The 26,210-nt window shown below is 45.8% G+C and overlaps 1 protein-coding gene, 1 long non-coding RNA gene and 1 pseudogene across 5 annotated transcripts in view; 2 read left to right on the top strand and 1 right to left on the bottom strand.

Moving 5' to 3' along the window:
• ATRN (attractin) overlaps positions 1–7,809 on the bottom strand; it is a 189,946-nt gene extending 182,137 nt beyond the window's left edge. For all 4 annotated transcript variants that reach the window (XM_073007331.1, XM_073007334.1, XM_073007336.1 and 1 more), the window contains exon 1: positions 7,284–7,809. In XM_073007331.1, the coding sequence (XP_072863432.1) occupies positions 7,284–7,699 (416 nt within the window). In that variant the 5' untranslated portion in view covers positions 7,700–7,809. The remainder of the gene's footprint in view (positions 1–7,283) is intronic.
• A 29-nt stretch (positions 7,810–7,838) lies between these two features.
• On the top strand, positions 7,839–10,688 carry LOC140709251 (uncharacterized). Its single transcript, XR_012089682.1, has 2 exons — positions 7,839–8,522; positions 10,142–10,688. It is a non-coding gene; the product is annotated as an uncharacterized lncRNA (long non-coding RNA).
• A 13,083-nt stretch (positions 10,689–23,771) lies between these two features.
• Positions 23,772–25,802, top strand: LOC103214265 (beta-galactoside alpha-2,6-sialyltransferase 1 pseudogene; annotated as a pseudogene).
• The last annotated feature ends 408 nt before the right edge of the window (positions 25,803–26,210 follow it).

The following is a 26,210-nucleotide window of genomic DNA, read 5'->3' as shown; positions in this document are numbered from 1 at the left end:
CCAAAAGAGTTAGTCGATCACATCTTAGTCCAGCAACACATACTGCCTGTATTTTTATTATGAAGTTCTAATTGCTGTGCACGTAGCTGTCTTCCCTTCATAGTTATAAGTTCTCTGAGGGGAAAGCAAGGCCTGATTCTTACGCACCTTCATATCCTCAAGGAACAGCACAGTACCTAACACATAATATTCAGCAGATATTTATGAAGTAAAATAGCTGATGACTTATTTCAAAAGAAGATAATAGGGGTCAGGTGCAGTGGCTCATGCCTGTAATCCCAGCACTTTGGGAGGTCAAGGTGAGATGATCTTTTGGGGACAGGAGTTCTAGACTGGCCTGGGCAACAAAGTGAGACCTCATCTCTACAAAAAATTTAAAAATTGGCTGGGCACACTGAGGCGGGAGGACCACTTGAGCCCAGGAGCACTGCCCTCCAGCCTGGATGACAGAACAAGACCTTGTCTCTCAAAAAAAAAAAAAAAAAAAAGGTATGATTTGAGAAAATTAACTACTATAGATTATAGAGAACTGAAGATGGGTCTTGGTAAGTAGAGACGAAAAGAAAGAATGCGGGAGCAGTGAGGAGGGAGGTGCTGAATTTAGCCAACAGAAAAACCATGAAGTGGAAAGATTTGGTTAGAAAAAAAAGGGATGTGAAGGGAATGGGAGCCTTCTGCTGAGGATCATTTTAGAGGTAATAAAAGAAGTAAAATAAGAGACACGTTTTTGCTTTTTATTATACTTTAAGTTCTGGGATACATGTGCAGAACGTGTAGATTTGTTACATAGGTATACACATGTCAAGGTGGTTTGCTGTACCCATCAACCCATATTCTACATTAGATATTTCTCCTAATGCTATCCCTCCCCTAGTCCCCCACCCACCGACAGCCCCAGTGTGTGATATTCCCCTCCCTGCTCCCATTTATGAGTGAGAACAGGCGTTTGGTTTTCTGTTCCTATGTTAGTTTGCTAAGAATGATGGTTTCCAGCTTCATCCATGTCCCTGCAAAGAACATGAACTCACCCTTTTATACGGCTGCACAGTATTCCACGGTGTCTATGTGCCACATTTTCTTTATCCAGTCTATCACTGTTTTTAGAAGACTGATATGACAAAGTGTGAAACAGACTCTGCAGGTGTAAGAGAACAGTTAAAGTGCAACAGAAGCAGGTCAGCAATGAGGTAAAGGACTAGGTGCACTAGAATGGCAACAGAAGAAATGAAAAGAAACAAATTTATACAGTGTAAGAGCAGAAAAAACAAACAGGTAGAAAGAGCCAAAGATTACTCCTAAGTTTTGACCTTTGATTAGCTAAATTTGGATTTAGCTAAACCAAATAAGGAAGTACAAAGAAAAAGACTATTTTTTTCAATGAGGATAAGAAGTTTGGTGTTACACATGGTTCAGTATGAGGTGACAATAAAACATCCCAGCAAAGATGCCCACCAAACAGTGGAAGACAGAGAAGTTCAGGAGCAATATAAGGACAGAAGACATATATGGCAGGCACGTGGGTAAAGATGACTTTTTAAAAAGTCATAAGAAGTAAATTACAGAATTTCATTCCTTTATTCAACAGATATTTACTGCTCACTATGCTCCAGGCCCCTGCCCTCATGGAACTTATAATGTACTGGGGAAAACAGATGAGCCTAAATTGGACTTGTGAACATAAATTTAGGGCTTGAGGTTAACATCACTTAGTAATTACTATAAGAAAAAAATTTTTTTAACTTTTTACTTCTTCACATTTTATTTTCGAGAATTTTCCTTCTTTCTTTTGAGACAGAGTTTTGCTTTTGTTATCCAGGCTGGAGGGCAATGGCGTAGTCTCGCCTCACTGCAACCTCTCCTCCTGGATTTGAGCGATTCTCCTGTCTCAGCCTCCTGAGTAGCTGGGATTACAGGCACTCGCCACCATGCCTGGCTAATTTTTTGAATTTTTAGTAGACCAGGGGTTTCACCATGTTGGTCAGGCTAGTCTCGAACTCCTGACCTCAGGCTATCCACCCGCCTCGGCCTCCCAAAGTGCGGGGATTACAGGCATGAGCCACTGCACCCAGGCAAGAATTTTCATTTCACTAGTTAAAAAGGCATTTAGGTCCTCAGATCGGCAGCCAGAGAGATTCAAGTGAATTTAAGATTTTAAAATGTTAGCTTTCCTACTGTAAAAATCTATTTTCCTTCCTTTGTTTCTCAAAGTGTTTGTTGGAATTAGGTCAGTTCTTTAAAGAACGTCCATAAAGAGTGATTGGACTCAGAAAAAAATGAGACGCCAAATGGTACAATAAAAAGAACACAGGTTTGGGCATTAGACAACCCTGAGTTCAAATCCCAATTGTGCACAACTTCCGTGACCTTGGACAAGTTATTCAGTACATTCAAGTTTACTCATCTGTGAAATGGGAATAACTTCACTCTAACGGACATATACATAGGTGTATATGTATGTGTGTGTGTGTGTGTATATATATATCACATCAACTGCCTATTAGAAATAACTAATAGGCAGTTGACATGATATGACATGACATGTCATTTTTTCTAAATAAAAGATGACATAGAAATGACTAATTTTAAAGGATAAGTTAAAGGATGTCAGTTTAATAAAAATACCTATAGAATCTTTGGTGTGTGATTTCTAAGGCAGTACTACTTTCATTCATTCTTATGTGAATCTTCATAATTCAGTGATCATTTTTTTCTACTTGTAATGTCACCAGTGTAATTTTTCTTCAAAAGATAAATATGCCCATAGGATAAATTAAGCTCATTTTTGAATTTAATGTGCATTCAATTATTTTAAGTTCCTGCTATAGAAAATGTTTAGGAGAATTGAATAGAATAATCTGGTGAATCGGACTGAGCCTGATAATGTTAGGATGTACCTTCTGTAGGAAAAAACAGAAAGGAAATAAGCATTTATCAGACATCTGTTTTGTGCCCAGCACATACAGTAATAATAGTAGTGGCTGGGTGTGGTAGCTCACACCTATAATCCCGACACTTTGCAGGGCAGAGGCAGAAGGATCACTTGAGCCCAGGAGTTTGAGATCAACCTGGGCAACAAAGTGAGAGCTCCTCACTACCACACACACACAAAAAAGTTAGCTGGGTGTGTTAGCATGTGCCTGTGGTCCCAGCTACATGGGAGGCTGACGGAGGAGGATTGCTTGAGCCCAGGAGGTTGAGGCTGCAGTGAGCCATAATCATGCCACTGCATTCCATCCTGGGCAACAAAGGGAGACCCTTGTCTCCAAAAAAATAAATATATATACACATACATATATATATCTGTATATATATACATGACATGATATATATATACACATACACACATACATACACCTATATGTCATCTTTTATTTAGAAAAAATGTTACTAATGACAATAATTCAATAATCTAAATTTTATATAACACCCTGAAAGTTGTCCTGAGGATTAAATAATACAATGTACATGAAAATGCTCTGTGGCACATAGTATGCATTCAGTGATAACCTTAGGGAAATCCACTCCTTGTTAGCCTATGTTCCCTTCAATTAATGAAAAAACCCTATAACGGCAATTATAACACAGGATTTACAGGACTAAAAACCTCAGAAAACACTCCAACTTGATGCCATTCTAAATCAGAAAGGTATTCATTTAATGTCTTTTAATAACAAAGAAGTTTGTAAGTTAAATCAAAATACAAACCACTGTAATCAAAACCAACATTTCACTCTTGCCCCCAAAAGAATACTTCGACTAAAATTTTTTTTTTTTTTTTTTTGAGATGGAGTCTCACACCATCACCCGGTCTGGAGTACAATGTCACAACCTCGGCTCTCTGCAACCTCCGCTTCCCAGTTTTAAGTGATTCTCCTGCCTCAGCCTCCTGAGTAGCTGGGATTACAGGTGCCCGCCACCACGCCCAGGTAATTTTTTGTATTTTCAGTAGAGACAAGATTTCACTATGTTGACCAAGCTGATCTCAACTACTGACCTCTTGATCCGCCCGCCTCAGCCTCCAAAGTGCTGGGATTACAGGCATGAGCCACCGTGCCCGGCCTTGACTAAAATTTTATTGTTTTTTTTTTGTTTTTTTGAGACGGAGTCTCGCTCTGTCGCCCAGGCTGGAGTGCAATGGTGCGACCTCACCTCACTGCAAGCTCTGCCTCCTGGGTTCACGCCATTCTCCTGCCTCAGCCTCCAGAGTAGCTGGGACGACAGACACCCGCCACCACGCCCGGCTAATTTTTTGTATTTTTAGTGGAGACGGGGTTTCACCGTGTTAGCCAGGATGGTCTTGATCTCCTGACCTCATGATCCGCCTGCCTCAGCCTCCCAAAGTGCTGGGATTACAGGTGTGAGCCACCATGCCCAGCCTATTGAGTTTTTTTAAAAGACCAGAGTCATAAGTTCCTCCTACTTTCATTTTTAAAAATGCAAAATCCCGAAGCCCACAAAATATAATGGTATCATCAGGACCAAAGTCATAATTGTCTACCCAGGAAACAGCACTGACATCACCTAGAATCACCTCAAAGGGAATGTCCACAATAAGCAGGGGAGTCCCTTCACTCATCTGTGACACCATTTGAGACAACCATTGTCAGGACTACCTGTTCCCTGCAACAAGTAGCTCTTCTCCAATCCTCTGGGCTTTCCATGTGGACTCTCAGAGAGAGCTCCCTGGCAATCTCCCTCATAGGTCAATGACTCCAAACTTAACAACTGCCAGGTGTGTACTCTGAGAGCACCCCAAACTCGGCATGTGTGCAATTAAATGTCTAACACCTGCTCCTGTGTCCCTGTGTCTGTTAAAGGTATCATTGTCCAATCTATCACCCAAGATAGGATCTAGTTTTCTTTCCCTCACCATCCCCCACCTTTCCAAGAGCAAACCAATTTACAAGGAAGACTTGTCCATTTCACCTCTACAATACCACAAGCTCTCATTACCACTGCTCTGACCCATGCCAACAGATCCCACCTAGCTACCCACTATTTCTCATGCCCAAAGTGAGTCAACCTACTCTGAACATTACAGATTGATCTTGCTATGAAGTCCCTTTCCCACATTGTGGGTCCCCACTGCCTACTACTGTGTCCCAGACTTTCAGAACTTGAAGGATCCTCATCTGACTCAACCATCCACTCACCTGATCTTGGAAGCTTCTCAAATTGAAAATGCCCTGGCCTCCCTTCAAGGCCATTTGTATTCTGGCTCCAGTCTAAAAGCCTATAATGTCATGAAAATAGGAGTGAACTACGCCATTTCACAGCTCTTGGGCTAAAGGTCAAAATTCTCAATCCAACCTACAGATCTCCACTTGGTCTGGCTTCTGCCTTTCTCTCCAGTCTTGTCAAGCTCCCCTTTGCTCTCTCTGCTCCTGCCACCTGGTCTTCCATCCAGGCTGCCATCATCCCCTTCATCCCCAAGCCTCTGTACCTGCTGGCCCCTCAGCACCCCAGCCCTCATGTAGGTAGCACCATCTCACCCCTTAGACTTCACGTCACTTCCTCAGTGACTTACATTACCCCCAGACTAAGTCAAGACCTCTGTTTGTCTCCTGTTCTTTACCTCCACAGCCTTAAACAAAATTACAATAAAATTTTTGTTGGATTTTTTTACTCCAAGCTGGAATGTGAGCTCCATAAGAGCAGGACTGTGCCTGTCTTATATACCACTGTATCTCACAACTTAAAACACAGGAGCCCTCAACAAATACATGGAGATTAATGAAATTCATAAATCGGAACACCCTAAGTTACAAAAGCAGCTTCACTGCATAGTGATCCTGAAGTCACTTGGTTTCTCCATCCATAAAACTAAAGAGCTCATCTGCTCAACGTTTTCTGAGTTCCTTAGAAGACCTAACATTACCTAAGTCTACGATTTTGCTATTCCAAACTCCTCTCTCACAACTCTCTTCCATATAGGCAGCAGCAAAACTTTACTTTCCAGCCTCCACAACTTTGTTTGCACCCTTCTTTCCATCTGTAATTTTTTTCTAGCTCCACATTTCCAAATCCTACTTAATCTTAAATGCTCAAATCTAATGTTATCACCTCCTCAAAGTCCTCCTTGCATCCCTCCAGCTAGCCACAACCTCTCCATCCCTGAATTCCCACAGGCTCCCCATTGCCTCATTCAGGTCTCAGATCAAATGTCATTTCAAATGAGAACCTTCTCCAAAAGTCACCACTGGTTATAATTCTCTATCAGACCATGCTGTTTTTATTTTCTTGATAGCATTTACCATCACCTGAAATTAGCATGTTCATTTCTCTCATTTACTTGTTAAGTGCCTGTTGCTCCCACTAGAATGTTAAGATGGATGAGAGCAGGGACCCTGTCTCTCTTGTTCACATGTCCCCACTCCCCCACATCAGACATGTGTTCAGTAAACTAAACACCTGCCAAACGCGTGAATGACTCTATAACCCTTATGACTAGGGTTATGTGCGTAAGTTATCTTTCTCTTGCTATATTCCAAACTCCCTGTGGACAAGGCCAAAGTCTGGCTAATCTATTTGTCTGTATTATCTGGAAAATCCTTGCACAACTGAAGCAAATAACAGGTAACTGCTAATTAATTTATTGATTTCTCCAAGAGGAACTGCCCCAAACCAGGCCACTTCAGAACTTCATATTGTCCAGAAACCAAGGCAAATAGGAATCTCCTTCCATTCCCTCTTCACCACAGACCCTGTTCCAATCTGCCACCTCCAATGAGCTTTTGCCAAAAGACTAGTTCCCTCACTTTCCTTTAGAAGGACCATTGGTCCTTACATCTCTAATATCTTACAATGCTACCCTTTCCCTTTTATCTCCAGCCAACAAAGCATTTCCAGGGCCCTGTTTCTTCAGAGCACCCCACATCTCCAGTGCATCGGGGAACTCATCGGGTCCTAGGGCACATGTGGATGTTAAAAGGAAGTGTTTAAGCAAACCTGGCTAGCTCACCTTTCCTTGGATACCTCATTTAGTTGAAACAAGCCGAGTTTTAGAGCGATCGGCTTTGATGCTCTTTGGGTCCCTCAGCACTCTTCCAATCTAACCCAAGCACCCAAATACCGTCGGGGTGCCCCGACCCTTGCCCCACACCTTTTCACCTTCCAACAGAGGAAGACCCCAGGCCAGAGACGATGATCTCCCCGGAAGCAAATGGCCCTCAAACCCCATGGGGCGGCCCTACCCTCTCCACTTTCTGTCCAGCATCTGCCTCTGGCCTGGAGCTGTCTCGAACGCCCCTTAGCCCCAGCCTCCCACACTACCCGCCACTCACCTGAAGCGGCCCCCGCAGTGCTGGCATTGCTCGCCCACCCAGCCGGCGAGGCAGACGCACTGGCCGGTGCCAGGGTTGCAGCGGCCGCCGTTGACACAGGGCCGGTCACATTCCTTGGCCTCGGCTGCGGCTGAGCCCGACACCGCCGCCGCCGCCGCCGCCGCGGCCTCGGCCTCGCAGGGCAGCAGCAGCAGCAGGAGCAGCGGCGGCGAGAGCAACAACAGCAGTAGCAGCAGCCGCGGCCGCAGCGGCGGCGACAGCAGCCGCGGAAGGCGCAGCCCGGCCCCCAGCCCCGGCCTCCCAGCCCTGGTCACGTCCCAGTCCCGATGCGGCCCGCCGCTCCTGCCCGCGAGCGCTGCCGTAGCCGCCGTCCTCCTCCTCAGCCTTGCCTCAGTCGCCGCCGCTGCAGCCACCATCTTCCCGGGGCTGAGACGGCGCCCCGCGAACACATACACACACACCGCACGGCCGGCTCCGCTTCGCCTGGCCGTGCGGGGCGGGGCTGTGCGGACGGTGGCTCGCGCGGTCCACACAGGGACCACAGCGGGGCGGTGGGCGGGGCCGGCGCGCGCGTGCGCGAGTCCGTGCGTGCCGGGGCGCAGACAGTGATCTCCGGCGCGCGCGGCGCCGGGGACGGTCTTCTGACGTGGACTCTAGAACCAGCTGAAACCCGGCTGCGCTATCCCAGCTCTAGGTTTTCACCTTCGCCTGTCGCCCCCGGCGGCGGGGTTGCAGCCCCACTGGATGCCTAGGAGCCGACCGCGTTGAGTGTTGCCCTCCAAGAGACCCGGCGCTTTACCCCAACTCCAGCTGCCGGACAGAAAGAGCACAGGAGGCTACGTCGCGGTGTGGTGCTGGGTGCGGTACTGTAGAAGCCAGGCCTCATTCGAGCCTCTGTAACACAGGAGTAAAGCAAGAACACATGTAGAACCGGGCATAGGCCGTGCGCGGAGGCTTACGCCTGTAATCCCAGCACTTTGGGAAACCGAGGCAGGCGGATCACTTAAGCTCTGGGATCCGAGACCAGCCTGGCCAACAGGGTGAGACCCTGTCTCTACCAAAAACAGAAAAATTATCCGAGCGTGGTGGTGCGCGCCTGTAGCCCCAGCTACTCGAGAGGCTGAGGCAGGAGGATCGCTTGAGCTTGGAGAGGTCAAGGCTGCAGTGAGCTGCAGTCGCAGCACTGCACTCCAGCCTGGGCAACAAAACAAGACCCTGTGTCAGAAAATGAAGAACCTGGTATGTAGGCTGTGCTCAGTAAATGCCTAATAGACTGAAGACACACAGCCAGGCCTCTTGGTAACAGACGGACTGTAGCTGACCAGACCCCCTACCTTTAATTTTGTAAAAGTTTGGAGTTACCTTGCTCCCCACAATTTGCCCTCCAACCATCTTCTCTGAAGACAGGGCCACATAGAATTAGGAACTGGGGCTCCCATAGACCTGCCCCCTCTTGTCTGGTAGTTGTTATTCTGGCGTCCCTCAATGAGACATGTCTTCCATCAATGTAGCCTTTTATGGTCTTTGACCCTGGAATCTGGACTGGGTCATGATTGAGACCATGAGAAACCGTGATTCAGCTTCACCAACAGAAGAAGGTGGTAGGAGTGGCAATGTCTTGGTTCTAACTCTCAGCTTAAAAAAGATCTGGCAAACTTGGCCGGGCACAGTGGCTCACGTCTGTAATCCCAGCACCTTGGGAGGCTGAGGTGGGCAGATCACGAGGTCAGGAGTTCGAGACCACCCTGACCAACATGGTGAAATCCTGTCTCTACTAAAAATACAAAATTAGCCGGGCGTGGTGGCACGCACCTGTAATCCCAGCTACTCAGGAGAGTCGCTTGAATCCGGGAGGCAGAGGTTGCAGTGAGCCGAGGTCATGCCACTACACTCCAGCCTGGGGGACAGAGCGAGACTCCATCTGAAAAAAAAAAAAGACCTGCCATCGTTGATTTTGAGCTGTTGGTGGTCATGAGCTGCTGCCCTTTAGCCACCCTGCTGTAGAGAAACCACGTGCAGAGACCACTTGGACTTGGAGAGGGAGAGCTGGGCCACTAGGCTGGTGGAGCCATCCTAGCTAAGGGATCAGTCATTGAGTGAAGAAGCTGTCTGGGTTGGGTTATTCCAACCATCTGGGCCGTTCCATGTTACCCACAACAGTAACAGGTCTTTCCTAACTGTGACTTACCCAAAATGAGAAATAACTCATTTATCATTTAACCCTTAAATGATGAATTATTTATAATTTTTCATAAATTATGATTTATGTTATTTTAAGCCTCTAAGTTTTAGAGAAGTTTGTTACTCACTAATAGATAAGTAGAGCATTGTCTGACATAACGCTTATGCTATGAGGAATATTCCTATGGCACCTACCTCAGAATTTGAGCACCTTACAGTCCCTGAGAAACAAAGAAAAACCCTCATAGACCTGTGGAGCCCCTCAGCTTTACCTCAGAGCATTGAATTCTAAGGTTCTAAGACGGACTTCCACACTCATACCCAGGTCCCACTCTCATACTCAAGTCCTGACTGTCCTCACTGCATCTTCTTCAAGCCTGGTGAAGCTGAATTGCACAAAAGCCTCACCCCCTGCTATGCATCCACACATACTCCCCATTCCTACAGGAAAACTATTGTTTGGCCTAGGCCCTAGCACTGACATTCTGGTTTGCAGGTTATGTTTTTGCCATGTAGGATAAGGCAGAGAAATTGAAGACATGGCCCTACCCTCTGGCAGTACCCCATCAGATGGGGGAGGCTGGCATAGGCCATGCCCTAGCTATAGGAGACATTGCTCCCCCTACTCTTCCAGGCCGGAAGTGAACCAGCCCTTTCTTTCCTTTCCCTCCCCACAGCAAGACTGAATCCAGACTGTGAAGTTTCACATGATTTTACCAACATTCAGGGATAACAGAAAAGGTATGCATCTGAAGAACAGCAATCCCTAGACTAGATATTGCTACTCTGAAGCCTTAGAATCTTGCTGCAGCAAACATTCTTTCTTACTTCCTTAATCTACTTCCTTCTCTGGTTCTTTTTCCATAGCTTTTGAACATGCTGAAATTATTTTGACCTTAAAAAACAAACGCCATGGGTGCAGTGGCTCATGCCTGTAATCCCAGGGCTTTGGGAGGCCAAAGTGGGAGGATCACCTGAGGCCAGGAGTTTGAGACCAGCCTGGGCAACATAGTGAGACCTTGTCTCTACAAAAAGTTTTTTAAAAAATTAGTCAGATGTGGTCGTGTGCACATGTAGTCCTAGCTACTTGGGAGGCTGGGACAGGAGGATCACTTGAGCCCAGGAGTTTGAGGCTGCAGTAAGCTATGTTTGGACCATTGCACTTCAGTCTGGGCAACAGATCAAGACCCTGTCTCTAAAAACAAATAAAGAAACAAAATCTTACCTGCTATCTTCTTTTTCCTTTACTGCGTTTATCAAAGAGTCCCCTACACATTCTACGTCTGTGTGACAGATTAAAGATGGCTGCAAATTCTCTTACATTCCTTCTATGGAGAGATCAGGTCTAATCCTTGGCCCCACCCTCACCCCCAGCCCTACCCTACTTTTTGAATCTAGCCTGGCCTTAGTGATTTGCTTGACTGATAGACTATGGTGGAAGTGATGTACTGGGATTTCTGAGGTCCCAGAAATGGGACCTTGTGCTAGGTCATAAGAAGTCTTGCAGCTTCCTCCTGAAGTGTCTTGGAACACTTGCTCTGGGAAAGCCAGCTTCCATAAAAGATCTACAGCTACCCTGAGACCACCAGGCTGTGAGGAAGCCAGCCCCCAGCCATTCAAGTCTTCCCAGTTGGGGCCTCATACAGTCATGAAGCAGGGGGGTTGCTGTTCCTGCTGAACCCACCCCAAACTGCAGATACGTAAGCAAAATAAATGAGTGTACTTGTTTAAGCCATGAGCCAACTGGGGACAGTTTGTTACACAACAATAAATTACCAGAATACTCCGTACCCTTGTTCCTCCAAGGACAAGAATAAGTCTTATGATGGGGACTTGATTAAGAATTAAGAATGACAGTATAATTGTATATAAATATATAATCTACAACTAGTCATCTATATGTAATACACTAGTATCATTGTCCAGTTGCTTCTCATGGAGGAGGTCACCGTAGTCATCGTAGCTTCAGAAGTGCTTCTGTTGGACCCCACGTGCCTTATCACAAAGATTATGCAACTGTTCTTCCTGAAATCCCTTTTTTTCCACTGGTCCTTGTCATGGTGGTTATTTCCAGGTCCCAGAAACTGTAATGCCAATGGCAAAGAACACCCAGGCTTTGATACAAATTGCTCAAAGTCCAGACACTAAAATAACAGTTCTTGCCAACTGCAAGAGCAAAAGGGTTTGTATCCACTTGGTTAGTGCAGGGTGGTTTGAAGGTGCCTGTGCCTATTCTTTTTCACTCAAGTAAGGCATCTTACTCACCTTGGCCCTTTTTCTGATTTCATGCCATCCCTTCCTGTATCTTTGCTTGCATTGTCTCCGAGTCATGGACATAAATAGATTTTATAATTTTTGACTTTTACTCATGCAGTGTCTTCAGTCAGATTCCCTAGAGGCAGAATCCTGAAACAGGATCTGAGTGCATAGTTTATTGGAAGATTGCTCTCGGAAGAAACACAGTGAAGGAAGCAAGATAGAGCCCAGGAGAGGGTTGAGAAAGGATGTGGTCTGGTCTTATCTAGAGTTAAGTTGCAGCCTGATCCTATGGAGAGCCCTAGAGCATGAATTGTACCATAGGATTGATTCCACTTTGAGGTAAGGGAGCAGCATTTTGTACACACATCTCTTTCAGCAAACAACATTCACAGCAGTAAGAAGGATCCTATAAAGGAAATTTGGGAGGGGTACCAATAGATACAAATAGATAGCTCCATGTGTGTGTAATACATATAACAAATGTTTGTTTATCAAATATCTACTAGATAGCAAAGATTGAACACTGCTCAAATAAGATCTGATTGACCATCTGACTTTCCCCCAAACATCACCGGTCCTCATTCTGCACGGTTTGAAACATCGATATATTTTATTGTCCCAAAGTTCTCCTTATACTTTTAGTCAATGTGAGACCAAGCAATTATCTGATTATAGATGTTAAAATCTCACCTAGAATGTAAGGTACTATGTTGCCTGTGAAAGAGGTTGATCCTGAAGGTTTGGAACAAACACAACTGAGAGGATTCTAGGTAGGAATAAAGTGCCATCGAAAGTTCCAATGGATATCCCACTGTCAACCAACAAGCATAAGATTCTGATAGTTGTTGGCAGACTGTAACGGAAAGTGTTTAGCAGTCCCTGATCTGGGAGCATAAAGTTATACCTCTGAGCTGTGGGCAGAGCTCCTGGTGGCCTCCTCATACAAGTCCCACAAGTTCAGGAGTTGACCTGTATATCAGCTCAAGGGACACGACCCTGCATTGGGATGAGTGCATCAATTTAAAGGCAGAAGACTTGAAATTTCTATTGAATGAGCTAGATTCATGCCCCCTCCCCCAAATTTCTACAACAGAGAACAAAAAGTTTCTCTTGTGTATAGATATTATGAAAACAGTACTACTGTTAAAAGACAAATGACTTTGCTAAATATGGCCACGAAGGACTTCAAATTAGAAGTTCCCAAACTGAAGCCATCCTTTCAGATTAAAATCCATTAGAATTTCTCCTAATTACAGATAACGTATTAGTTTCCTGTGACCGCTATAATAAATTTCCACAAACTTGGTGGCATAAAACTATAGAAATTTAAGAGTTGACATGTGCAGAAGTCCTACTAGTCTGGTTCTTGTTCCCACCTGGGTACCAGCTTCCTTCAGCAGTGTAGGCGAAGGTGCTGGGGGCCAACAAAGGGAGGAGTCAACTTGTGGAAATTTTGCAGGCCTGTTATTCTTAGCACTATCCAAGACTAGACAAAGAGGAGAAAGAAACTTACCTGATCAGTGCCAGAAGTTACTGCACTCAAAGGGGAATAAGCAGGAAAAAAGAAAGAAAGGAAAGAAGGAAGGAGGGAAAAAGAAAGGAAAGAAGGAAGGAAGGAAAAAGAAAGAATGGAAGGAAGAAAGAGAAACCCCACAGACATAAGATGAAACCCTGTCCAACAATGGAAGGAAGGCCAGAAAATAGTGAACCAAATTTTGAGGAAAAGTCAGAGAAGGAGGAAAACGCAGAAGGAACTTTTAGAGAAAGGTTAATTCCATCTCTCCAGAATATAAAGATGTACATAAGAGGCATTTAAGCAATAAAGTTATGTTTGGAGAAGTGGATGAAATAGGCGAGATAAGGAGAGTAAGAAACAAACTTGTAGGGATGTACTGGAAGGTTGATCAAAACCATCATTGCCCCTATTTAATGCAATTTCCTTTATTTTTATTTTATGTGATATTAACGATGCCATACAACTTTCTTTTTATTAGTATTTTTCTGATATACGTTTGTCCATCTTTCTACTTTTAACCTGTTGTTGTTAGTGGTTTTAGATACATCACTTATCTTCATCTCATTGTTTACCATATTTGGACCAATCTTCAAATCTCTTTTATAGAAGAGCTTTACTCATTTGAAGAAAAAGAAAAAAAAAAAAAAAAAAAAGAGGTTCCTGACAGCATATAAAATGAAAAAAGGGTTACTAAGTGATATGTGAATATCATTTTAATTTTTAGTTTTTAGGGACAGGGTCCTGCTCCGTTGCCCAGGTTAGAGTGCAGTGTCTATTCACAGATGTGATAATCGCACACTACAACCTCAAACTCCTGGTCTGAAACTCCTCCTGCCTCAACCTTCCAGTAGCTGGGACTACAGGCACGCACCACCACGCCCAGTTGTGAATAACATTATTGAAAGGTAAGAGTACATTTGGATATTACATACATGCACATAAAAACTTGTGAAGGTGTAATCCCAGCACTTTGGGAGGCCGAGACGGGCGGATCACGAGGTCAGGAGATCAAGACCATCCTGGCTAACACGGTGAAACCCCGTCTCTACTAAAAAATACAAAAAACTAGCCGGGCAAGGTGGGAGGCGCCTGTAGTCCCAGCTACTCGGGAGGCTGAGGCAGGAGAATGGCGTGAACCCAGGAGGCGGAGCTTGCAGTGAGTTGAGATCCAGCCACTGCACTCCAGCCTGGGCGACAGAGCGAGACTCCGTCTCAAAAAAAAAAAAAAAAAACTTGTGAAGGGTGAAAGACAAAGGTTACAATCTCTCCACAGAGGATTATAAAAGTTTTTTTTTCATCTGCTTATTTGTGTATTCCATATTCCTAAAATGAGCACATATGATTACTGCTAAAAACAATAAAAGTTTTAAAACAACAACAAAAACAAACCTACAGAAATGTATTCTCTTACAATTCCGGAGACCGGAAGTCTGAAATCAGGGTATCAGCAGGCTAGGCTTCTGGAGACTTTAGGGAAGAACACTTCCCTGCCTGTTCCAGCTCCTGGTGGCTGTCCACATTCCTTGGCTTCCTTGGCTTGCGGCCACAAATCCCCTATCTGCCTCCATCTTAACATCACCTCCCTCTCTATGTCCGTCTTCTGTGTGTATGTCCTATAAGGACATTTATTGGATTTAGGGCCCACCTGGATGATCCAGGATGAACTCACCTCAAGATCCTTAATTAATTACACTTGCAAAGACCTTTTTTTTTAAGACGGAGTCTCACTCTGTTGCCCAGACTGGAGTGCAATGGCACCATCTTGGCTCATTATAACCTCTACCTCCTGGGTTCAAGCGATTTTCCTGCCTCCCAAGTAGCTAGGACTACAGGTAACCGTCACCACACCCAGCTAATTTTTGTACTTTTTAGTAGAGACGGGGTTTCACCATGTTGGCCAGGCTGGTCCGGAACTCCTGACCTCAGGTGATTCTACCGCCTTGGCCTCCAAAGTGCTGGGATTACAGGCATGAGCCAACGTGCCCGGCAACATTTGCAAAGACCTTTATTTCCAAATACAGTAACATCCAGAGGTTCCAAGGATTAGAACATGGACGTATCTTTTGGGGGAGCCACCATTCAGCCCACTTCACACACTACACAGGCAGTCAATTCATTCAGTGTATTCATTTAAGCAACTTACATTTTTTGAGTGATTGCTGTGTACCAAACACTGATCTATGCTCCAGGAGGCAGAAATGAAAAAGGGTGTCAAAATTCCTCTCTTTCCTCATGCCATTGGAATAGCTTGTATTTTAAAAAAAAGAAGAAGAAGAAAAGAAAAAGAAAAACAGGCTGGGCATGGTGGCTCACACCTGTAATCACTTTTTTTTTTTTTTTTTTTGAGATGGAATCTCGCTGTCACCCAGGCTGGAGTGCAGTGGGGTGATCTTGGCTTACTGGAAGCTCAGCCTCCCGGGTTCATGCCATTCTCCTGCCTCAGCCTCCCGAGTAGCTGGGACTACAGGCGCCCACCACCACACCCGGCTAATTTTTATATTTTTAATAGAGATGGGATTTCACCTTGTTAGCCAGGATGATCTCGATCTCCTGACCTCATGATCCACCCACCTCAGCCTCCCAAAGTGCTGGGATTACAGGCGTGAGCCACCGTGCCCGGCTAATCCCAGCACTTTGAGAGGCCAAGGTGGGTGGATTTCTGGAGCCTAGGAGATCGAGGCTGCAGTGAGCCATGATCATACCACTGTACTCTAGCCTGAGCAACAGAGCAAGAAGCTGTCTCAAAAATAAAAATAAAAATTAGCAGAGCATGGTGGCATGCACCTGTAGTCCAAGCTACTTGACAGGCTGAGCCAGGAGGATCACTTGAGACCAGGAGTTTGAGGCTGCAGTGATCACACCACTGCACTCCAGCCTGAGTGACAGAGGGAAACCCTGTCTAAAAAAATAAAATAAAATAGAAACTTATATACAAACATCATGATGTGACAATTTATTGATTAATTCTACTGCTGATGGACATTTGGGTAGTTTCCAGTTTGAGATTACTATGAATCATGGTGCTATGATCATCTGGAAATCAAATACAGGTATTTTGGTGAGTATACGTATACATTTCTATTGGGTAGATACCAGAGGTTTGCTGATAAATGTTTAGGAACCAGCTCACTGGGAAGAAAAAGCCTTCATGCGTAGCACTAGTTGATTTCTATGGTGTAAATACTCCCACCATGACCTATTTGGAGCTCCCATGATGATGTCACTGAGTGTGGAATTGGAAAGAGAGACATAGGCTCAGCCCTCACAAGCCAATGGGAACCAGCTCCAGCACCATGTACGCCTGGGAGGTCTACTGAGAAGCAGATGCCAAAACCAAATTAGACATACAAGGGATTTATTGGGGGAAACGTCTGTGAAGGATAAAGGGGAAGGAAACAGGAAATGGCAAGAGAGGATTCAGACAGGAATAAAAATCTGACAGCTGTGAAGGAAAGTGGGAAGAAAAGATTGGTTAAGAAGGGTGTCAGATCTCAGTGCAGTTTCAGTGAAGGCTCTCCCAGGCCAGTGGGGAGTCCTGGAGCCGGAGTTGTCTGTCAGAGCAGCAGCATCTTGTAGGAATCAGCCTGCATTAGCACAAATGCAGTGGGGGACCCGGAGGGGGAGCAGCTGGGGCTGCCAGTCAACTCCGCTCCCCACAGAAGGAGAGCTGAACAATGAATTTTCACGGTTGCCACAGCTGGCAACATTCCTTTGTGCCATCTCCATGTAGATGTGGGGTGGCTCTCAGACAGTGTCCGCTCCAGGTGACCTGTTTTTCACAAGTTAGATGCACAACCCTGGCTTGGCTGACTCGTTTGGAGGCTGGACTGGCTGTTTTAGACTGAATAAGCCCCAGATTTCTTGGGTTTATTCAGTGGAAAAGAGAGGGTCTCAAGAGGAAGACATTTGTTTTTTTCTTAATAAGAGCAGATAAGTATTCTAATTGTTAACTAAAGAAATTGGCTGGGCACAGTGGTTCACCCCTATAATCCCAGCACTTTGGGAGGCCGAGGTGGGCGGATCACCTGAGGTCAGGAGTGACCAGCCTGCCCAACATGGCAAAACCCTGACTATACTAAAGATACAAAAAATTAGCCAGGCGTGGCAGTGTGCACCTATAAGCCCAGCTCCTAGGGAGGCTGAGGCACAAGAATTGCTTGAACCCAGGAGGTGGAGGTTGCAGTGAGCCAAGATGATGCCACTGCACTCCAGCCTGGACGACAAGAGTAAAACTCCATCTCAAAAAAAGAAAGAAGGCCGGGTGCGGTGGCTCAAGCCTGTAATCTCAGTACTTTGGGAGGCCGAGACGGGTGGATCACGAGGTCAGGAGATCGAGACCGTCCTGGCTAACACGGTGAAACCCCGTCTCTACTAAAAAATACAAAAAACTAGCCGGGTGAGGTGGCGGGTGCCTGTAGTCCCAGCTACTCGGGAGGCTGAGGCAGGAGAATGGCCTAAACCCAGGAGGCGGAGCTTGCAGTGAGCTGAGATCCGGCCACTGCACTCCAGCCTGGGCGACAGAGCAAGACTCTGTCTCAAAAAAAAAAAAAAAAAAAAAGAAAGAAACAAGCACATTGTCCTGGCACCACCAGAAGCACCATCTCGTGCTTACTCAAGGCCCTGATACAGACTACTGCCAAGGTCATGATCAAAGGCCTCTGATGCCTGTACAGAGGTCCCTATCTCATGTTGCTGCCAAAGCCACTGGCACCAACTCGCATTATCTGAGAAGCCACTGGCAGTGAGGCAGCCTTTTTTATGGTGAAGTGGTTCTTGCATTTACTTGCGCTGTGACTGTGGCAGGAACCCCAAAATGGGGGATAGGTGACACATAACCCTGTCTGTGGAACTGGCTGACCAAAAGCCTGTGACTAGAGATATGGCCCAGATTGCAGTGTTTACCAAGTTAAACAGACTGCAGTCAGATCCGCGTATCAAAAATGGCTCAAGGAACAGGGAGAGTTTAGCTATGAACACAAGCAAGGCAGGGCCAAGGGCACTGATTATGGACAAGGTTCAAAGAGGACAGAAAGAAAACAGACCTGCAGAATGTCCACGAGCTGGAGTCCCAGGCTTGAGGCAGCTTTGAAGTCTGTGACTGTGGCCATAGTCTGGGCCCCCAGCCAACAGGCCCTGTCTCCCATATGCATTTTAAGGGAGGCTGTCATTTTTTGTTTTTTGGTGTTTTTTTAATGTGGAAAGTTCCCACAGAGCTGCTAGGGACTCAGAATCTGTTTGATTCAGGCAAGGAAGCTTGAACAATTTTATGTTAGTTTAGGTTCCCCCAGAAGAAAGCCCTGAGGCAGGGATTCAACGTTAATGTGGGACATCATCTGAGGAAGCAGGTAGGGGTGGAAGGAAGTGAGGCAAGGAAGGAGAAAAGGCGGTCAGTACAGGGTGCAATATCAAGCCAGTTATTATTGTGAGCAATTAGAGCTCAATTTCAAGGAAAAACTGTGGAAAATGAGAGAGGGAAGGTGGCTGGCATATTTGGGGTTTTTATACACCAACGCCAGTCAGCCATTGTTGAGGGTCACTAGGGGAGAGGATGTTAATTACTCTGCCAACACAGAGATTCAGATCCTGGTTGATCAATCTGTTATTTGTTTATTGGCCATTTGGGTCTCTCTTCTGTGAATTATATATTCATAGTCTTTCCCCATTTTTCTATTGGGTTGTTTATCTTTTTCATATTGATTCATAAGTGTTACTTCTATATCCAATATCCAGTTACTAATCTTTTCTTCATTATATGTATGGCTATTTTTCCAGGTTGTGATTCACCTTTTAACTTTCTCTGTGGTATTGTTTAATAAATATTTATTCTCTTCTCTTTTTTTTTTTTTTTTTTTGAGACAGAGTCTCACTCGGTCACCCAGGCTGGAGTGCAGAGTCGTCGGCTTACTGCAACCTTCACCTCCTGGGTTCAAGTAATTCTTCTGCCTCAGCCACCTGAGTAGCTGGGATTACAGGTACTCACTACCACATCCAGCTAATTTTTGTATTTTTAGTAGAAACGGGGTTTCACCATGTTGGCCATGCTGGTTTCAAACTCCTGACCCCAAGTGATCTGCCCACCTCGGCCTCCCAAAGTGTTGGGATTACAGGCGTGAGCCACCACACCTGGCCAGTATTTACATTTTTAATATAGATAAATTTATCAATCTATTCTTTATAGTCTCTGCTTTTTGTGTCTTATTTAAGAAATTCTTATCTTGACCAGGCACAGTGGCTCACACCTATAATCCCAGCACTTTGGGAGGCAAAGGTGGGCAATTACAAGGTCAAGAGATGGAGACCATCCTGGCCAACATGGTGAAATCCCGTCTCTACTAAAAATACAAAAATTAACTGGGCATGGTGGAACGCACCTGTAGTCCCAGCTACTTGGGAGGGTGGCACAGGAGGATCGCTTGAACCCGGGAGGCTGAGGTTACAGTGAGCCAAGATGGCGCCACTGCACTCCAGCCTGGCGACCGAGTGAGACTTCTTCTCAAAAAAAAAAAAAAAAGAAAGAAAAGAAAAGAAAGAAGAAATCTTTATCTTGTGCTAACAAAAATGATAGCTAGGCATCTTAAACTTTCACTTTTTAGAGATAGTCTTTAGTCCACCTGGACATTGTTATATAATGATGCAATATAGGAACCCAATATTTAAGTTTTAATCATAGAAAATGCCAAACATACACAAAAGTAGAGAGAATAGTACAATGAATGCAATACCTGGGTCACTTCAACAATTAATTTATTTTAGCAAATTAAAGCAGGAATAAACACTTATTATCTCACACAATTTCTGTGAATCAGAACTTCAGGAGTGGCTTATCTGGGTGTCCTGGTCTGAGGTCTTTCAGTCAAATTGTCAGCTTGGGCTACAGTCATCTGAAGCCTTAACAGAGGCTAAAGGAGCTGTTCTAAGGTGGCTCACACCTATGGCTCTTAAATTGTTGGCAGGAGGCACCAGTTTCTGGCTCTGTGAATCTCTCCACAGAGCTGCTGGAGTGACCTTCTCCCAGTGCCACTGATCTGAAACAGAGCAAGGAGAAAGTGGCAAAGCCTCTTATGACCTAGTCTTGGGGGACATACTTCTGTATTCATTAGGAGTGAGTCATTAAGTCCTACCACACTCAAGAGGAGGGAAATCAGGTTCCACCTTTTTTTTTTTTTTTTTTTTTTTTGAGACAGAATTTGCACTTGTTGCCCAGGCTGGCATGCAATGGCACAATCTCGGCTCACTACAACCTTCACCTCCTGGGTTCAAGCCATCCTCCTGCCTCACCCTCCCGAGTAGCTGGGATTATAGGCATGAGCCACCACGCCCGGCTAATTTTGTGTTTTTAGTAGCGATGGGAGTTTTACCACGTTGGCCAAGCTAGTCTCAAACTCCTGACCTCAGGTGATCCACCCACCTCAGGCTTCCAAAGTGCTGGGATTACAGCTGTGAGCCATTGTGCCTGGCAAGGCTCCACCTTTTAAAGAGAGAAATGTCAGAGTTAGTGAACATTTTTAAACCGGCACATAACATGGCCAATCTTTTCTCATTTGAGCACAGTTTGTATCAGTGCATAACTTCTGCTCATTACTCCAGAACCTCTCAAGCTCACTTGTCTCTTAATCCAGCCATCGCTGCCTCAATTCTGTATAGACTCTCACCAGCTTCACACAGCTATAGCCTGACACTCCCTCAGGACTTCTCTTTAATGCTGCAGAATGGAATACAGTGGAAATCAGCTCTGTACCCAGGCATGCCCATGGTCTTAGCACTCCTAGAGGCAAACTTTGACCAATGGGAAATAAGAACCCTCCTTAACTGCTTCCCCCTTTCCTTCCTAGATCAACAGTCCTAAAACACACCACATGCAGCTTGTCAGAGGTCCTTTGGGATTAAAGAATCACTCTTAGTGGTGGCCAACGTAATCATGCTTCCTTGCATTGGCTTTCCCAGCTTCCCTATTTAAATCACCACCCTGCTCTCCTGTTCCCTGAGATCTCCTTCATAAAACCTTCCCACGTAGCCTTTGTATCAGATTATGCTTTCTGGAGAACCCAGGCTAAGATACAGTTGGTTACAAACAAGGTCCACACTTTGAATTTGATTTGGTCAGTGTTTTCTTTTTATTATGTGTATTTTGTGTGCATATATCTCTCTATATATAGATATATATATAGATATATAGAGAGAGATATATATATATTTTTTGGAGACAGGGTCTTGCTCTGTCTCCCAGGCTGGAGGGCAGTGGTGCAATCTCAGCTCACTGCAACCTCTGCCTCCCAGGTTCAAGCGATTCTCCTGCCTCAGCTTCCTGAGTAGGTGAGATTACAGGCCCCTGACACCACGCCCCCAGCTAATCTTTTTTGTACTTTTTTTTGTTGTTTTTTTTTGTTTTTTGTTTTGGTAGAGATGGGGTTACACCATGTTGACCAGGCTGGTCTTGAACTCCTGACCTCAAGTGATCTGCCCACCTCAGACTCCCAAAGTGTTGGGATTATAGGCATGAGCCACTGTGCCTAGCCTGGCCTATTAGATCTCCCTGATTTGTAGATTGTAAGGCAAGAGAAGGGAGAAGGCGCTTCCTTTGCATTTGAGCAATGCAAATACAGAGCATTTCCATCACTACTGACAGTTCTATTAGAGCTGGCCTAAAACTATCATTTCATTTCAGTTCTAGTATTTGTAATTTCTAGTATTTAATTCTTTTTGTTTTGGAGGCAGAGTCTTGCTCTGTCCCCCAGGTTGGAGTGCAGTGGTGCAATCTCGGCTCACTTCGCCTCCCAGGTTCAAGCGATTCTCCTGCCTCAGTCTCCTGAGTAGCTGGGATTACAGGTGTGTGCCACCATGCCCGGCTAATTTTTGTATTTTTAGTAGAGACAGGGTTTTGCCATGTTGGCCAGGCTGGTCTCGAACTCCCGACCTCAGGTGATCTGCCCACCTCAGCCTACCAAAGTGCTGGGATTACAGGGGTGAGCCACCGCACCCAGCCACAACAAGCTATGTTTTCTTGTGCAGCTGTGGTCAGCTCAGTAATACACCATCTTGCATTTGCCTGCCTTCCTTCCCCTGGTCCCTAAGTTTTGTTACCCTAGGATTGCGCCTCCCATTAAGGCTCTCCCATGAAACGTTTGCCTCTTGCTCTATTCTCTAGGGAATCCAGGCAAAGACAATTTCCCAGGATCTTCTCCTTCATTAGGGTAAAAAGCAGTGCTGGAAATTAAAGTATTAATGAGCACTCCAAATGAGTCTTATGACCAGCAAGTATGGCTGGCATAACCTTAAGGCATCCTCAGCTCTCAGATCTTGCATCAACAGGAAATGAGCTGCTAAAGCTGTGCAGAATTCAGAAGGGGAATCCATCCCAGAAACACTTTAGATGTGATCACGGAGGACAATGGACAAAGAGGATGGGCAAAGGGAGCAGCCCAGAGACAATGAAGTGGGCTAACTGAAGAACAGTGTCTGCTGCCCAAGCCAAGAGCGCTTGCGCTTGCTGCTCCTGTGTTGCAGGGAGGTAATGTGTGCTGTGAACTGGTGACCACCTTTTGATGTTCTCCTCTCCTGTTACAGCGTTATTTTTTATTGAGGTTCTTCCATCCTTCTTTCAACAACTGGATTTTTTTCTTTTTTGAGAGTGTCATTTATCTGTCGTACCATTGGTAGTCACATCTGGACCTAAATTAGAAGAATGCAGCTGGCTTCCTGCCCCTCCACCCCGCTCTTCTTCCCCTCTTCCAGCCTCTCCTCCTTCCCCAGTCTTCTGGTCTCCTCCACCATGCAGCCTCTGTCCCAGCTCTTCCCCAGCAGACCCCTTCTCTGGGATTCCCTTCTGGGGCTCCCAGCCCCCTGGTTCTCCTGCGCCTGCCAGGCACATATTCCGCAGGCACCTGGGGAAGGGACGTCCTGGGCAGGGCCTGGCAGGGGAAGACGTCTGGGGCACTGCCCAGTGTTAACAGAGGGAGCTACCAAGAACCAAGTAGGGTGGAGCAACCGCAGCCTCTGTAGCCCAGAGTGCAGGGAGCAAGGGCAGAGCTGGTTTTGCAGAGCCCTGCAGCCAGCAGACCTGAGAAAAGCAGTGAGTGTCATGGAGCCCAGCTGAAATGAACTGGTCCCCTTGAACCTGACCCAAGCCCTGGTGCCAGAGTTCTATCCCAGAGCTGAGATGTTTTTGATCATCTTGAGAAAAATAAGCCTTGGCCTCCAGGCCAAATAAAGCGAACTTTTCTCCCATAGAGAATAGTGCTAGTTCCTAGCCGGGCGTGGTGGCTCAGCCTGTAATCCCAGCACTTTGGGAGACTGAGGTGGGCAGATCACGAGGTCAGGAGTACGAGACTATCCTGGCTAACACGGTGAAACCCCATCTCTACTAAAAATACAAAAAAATTAGCCGGGTGCTGTGTCGGGGGCCTATAGTCCCAGCTACTCGGGAGGCTGAGGCAGGAGAATGGCGAGAACCCGGGAGGCGGAGCTTGCAGTGAGCCGAGATCGTGGGGCTGTGCTCCAGCCTGGGCAACAAGTGAAACTCCGTCTCAAAAAAAAAAAAAAAAAAAGAGACAATAGTGCTAGTTCCTGAGGACCTGGAGGGCCTGCTTTCTTTCTCAGAACGAAGTGGCTTACCTGAACACATCTTCCTCCTGGCTCACACCAACCTGCAGAAAACTTCAGCTGCTCTGTCCTGGCCTTTCTCCTGTTTGCGGTCATCTGTGTGTGAAGGAAAAAGAAGAAAGGGAATTACTATGATTCCCTTAAATTTCAAACCAAGAAATTCCAGATGTTGAAGAGTCTGGGGAAAGTGGCCATGAGGTCTTATTACCAATCTGCATCCTCAAGCAGCACCCAAGACCCCCACAGGGGCAGTGAGGCCCTCAGCAACCCCAGAGGCCCAGCCAAGGCTATCCAGAGGCCTCCTTCCAGGTGTGGAACAATGACAGCTTTTCCAAAAACCTTATCCCCAGGCTGCAAACCACCTGGAAGAATTATTTAAGCATGAAAAAGTACAAAGTGTCCTACAAGGGGCCAGGGCCCACCATTAAGTTCACTGCAGAGGCCCTGCGCTGCCACCCCCTGGACCATGTGAACGTATCCACAGTAGAGACCACAGATTTTCTCTTCAGTACCTCTGCGTAGGAGGGTTACCTGCCCAAGGGCAGCATTAGGACCGAGGCCACGTCTTGGAGCAAGTGTGCTGTTTTCTCGTCAGCAGGATCTCTGAATTCCTCACAACTGGGCAGAGATCTAGATGATCATGATGCAGTCTTGAGGTTTAATAAAGCACCCACAGCCAACTTCCATCAAGATGTAGCCACAAAACTACCATTCGCCTGCTGAACTCTCAGTTGGTCACCACGAAAAGGCATTTCCTCAGAGACAGTCTGTACAATGAAGGAATCCTAATTGTATGGGACGCATCTATATATCATTCAGATATTTCAAAGTGGTACCAGAATCCAGACTATAATTTCTTTAATAACTACAAGAGCTATCGTAAGCTGCACCCCAATCTGCCCTTTTACATCCTCAAGTCCCGGGTGCCTTGGAGTTGTGGGACATCCTGCAAGAAATCTCCCTAGAAGAGATTCAGTGATGCCTCCATCCTCTGCGATACTTGGTGTCATTATCATGATGATGCTGTGTGACCAGGTGGATATTTATGAGTTCCTACTATCCAAGCACGAGACAGACTTGGGCTGCTATCACCAGCAGTTCTTCAACAGCGCCTGCACGATGGGCGCCCACCACCCGCTGCTGTATTTGGTGAAGTGCCTCAATGAGGGCACAGGTGAGGACATTTACCTGCTTGGAAAAGCTACACTGCCTGGCTTCTGGGCCATTCACTGCTAAGCACGGGCTCCCTGGTTTTTTATGAATGGTCTCTTGGCCACCCCAGCCTGGGAAGCCCATTTTCCTGAACAATCCCAGCTTGCTCTTGCACTCTAGGGACCTCTGTCAGCAAGATCTCTGGGAATTCAGGAGCCTGAGGGCAAGAAGCCCCAGCCTCCCCTATAGTCACAAAGAGTGTATGAGCCGAGAGCCTCCTGCCACACACACATACATATGTACATACGCATACACCCACACCAGCATTCTCTCCAGACCCCATCCTCCCCACTTTCCACACAGGTGGATGCAAGATCTACCTTTCCCAACAGGGCTGCCAAAGCTGGACTTTGTTCCAACTGAACGATGTCATTCTCACAAACTGATTCTCTATATTGCTTGAAATCTACACCTAGATATTGATTTCATGTTGTAGGCCAGGCGCAGTGGCTCACACCTATAATCCCAGCACTTTGAGAGGCTGAGGCAGGCAGATCACTTGAGGCCAGGGGCTCAAGACCAGCCTGGCCAACATGATGAAACCCCATCTCTACTCAAAATACAAAAATTAGCTGGGTGTGGTGGTGATTAGTCCACCTTCTCTCTTGTTATTCACAGTTCAGTGTGAGAGATTGACATCTAAATAGGCAGTTAGGATTCAGAGTGCTTACTGCACGGGGGCTTGTAGAGAGATGGGCTTGCTGTCAGTGCACCCAAGAAGGCCACACACTTACTGTGTCTGTGGGTCAGACAAGGCTTCATAGCACTGGGACATTTAAGTGTGTCTTTTTTTTTTTTTTTTTTTTTTCATAGTAACAGTGTATAATCTGAAGGGGAATGACGAAACCATTTCCATTTACAAGAGCATCCGAAAGAATAAAATACTTGGAGCTTCACTGAACCAAGAAGGTGAAAGACTTGTACAATGTAAACTGGCTGGGCATGGTGGCCCACATCTGAATCCCAGCAATTTGGGAGCCAGGGGCAGGTGGATCACCTGATGTCATTAGATTAGGCCCATCCCGGCCAACAACTAAACTCCAGCCTGGCTGAGTGAGACTTCATTTCTACAAAAAAATAATAATAAATAAAACCAAACAACATTGCTAAGAGTCGTTAAGGCAATACAGAGACTGAATGCAATCCCTGTAAAAACCCAA

The sequence above is a fragment of the Chlorocebus sabaeus genome, chromosome 2, assembly GCF_047675955.1.
Source record: "Chlorocebus sabaeus isolate Y175 chromosome 2, mChlSab1.0.hap1, whole genome shotgun sequence".
Classification (NCBI taxonomy): Eukaryota; Metazoa; Chordata; class Mammalia; order Primates; family Cercopithecidae; genus Chlorocebus; species Chlorocebus sabaeus.
Note: the sequence above shows the minus strand (reverse complement) of the source record. Positions and strands in the feature narration are given on the sequence as shown.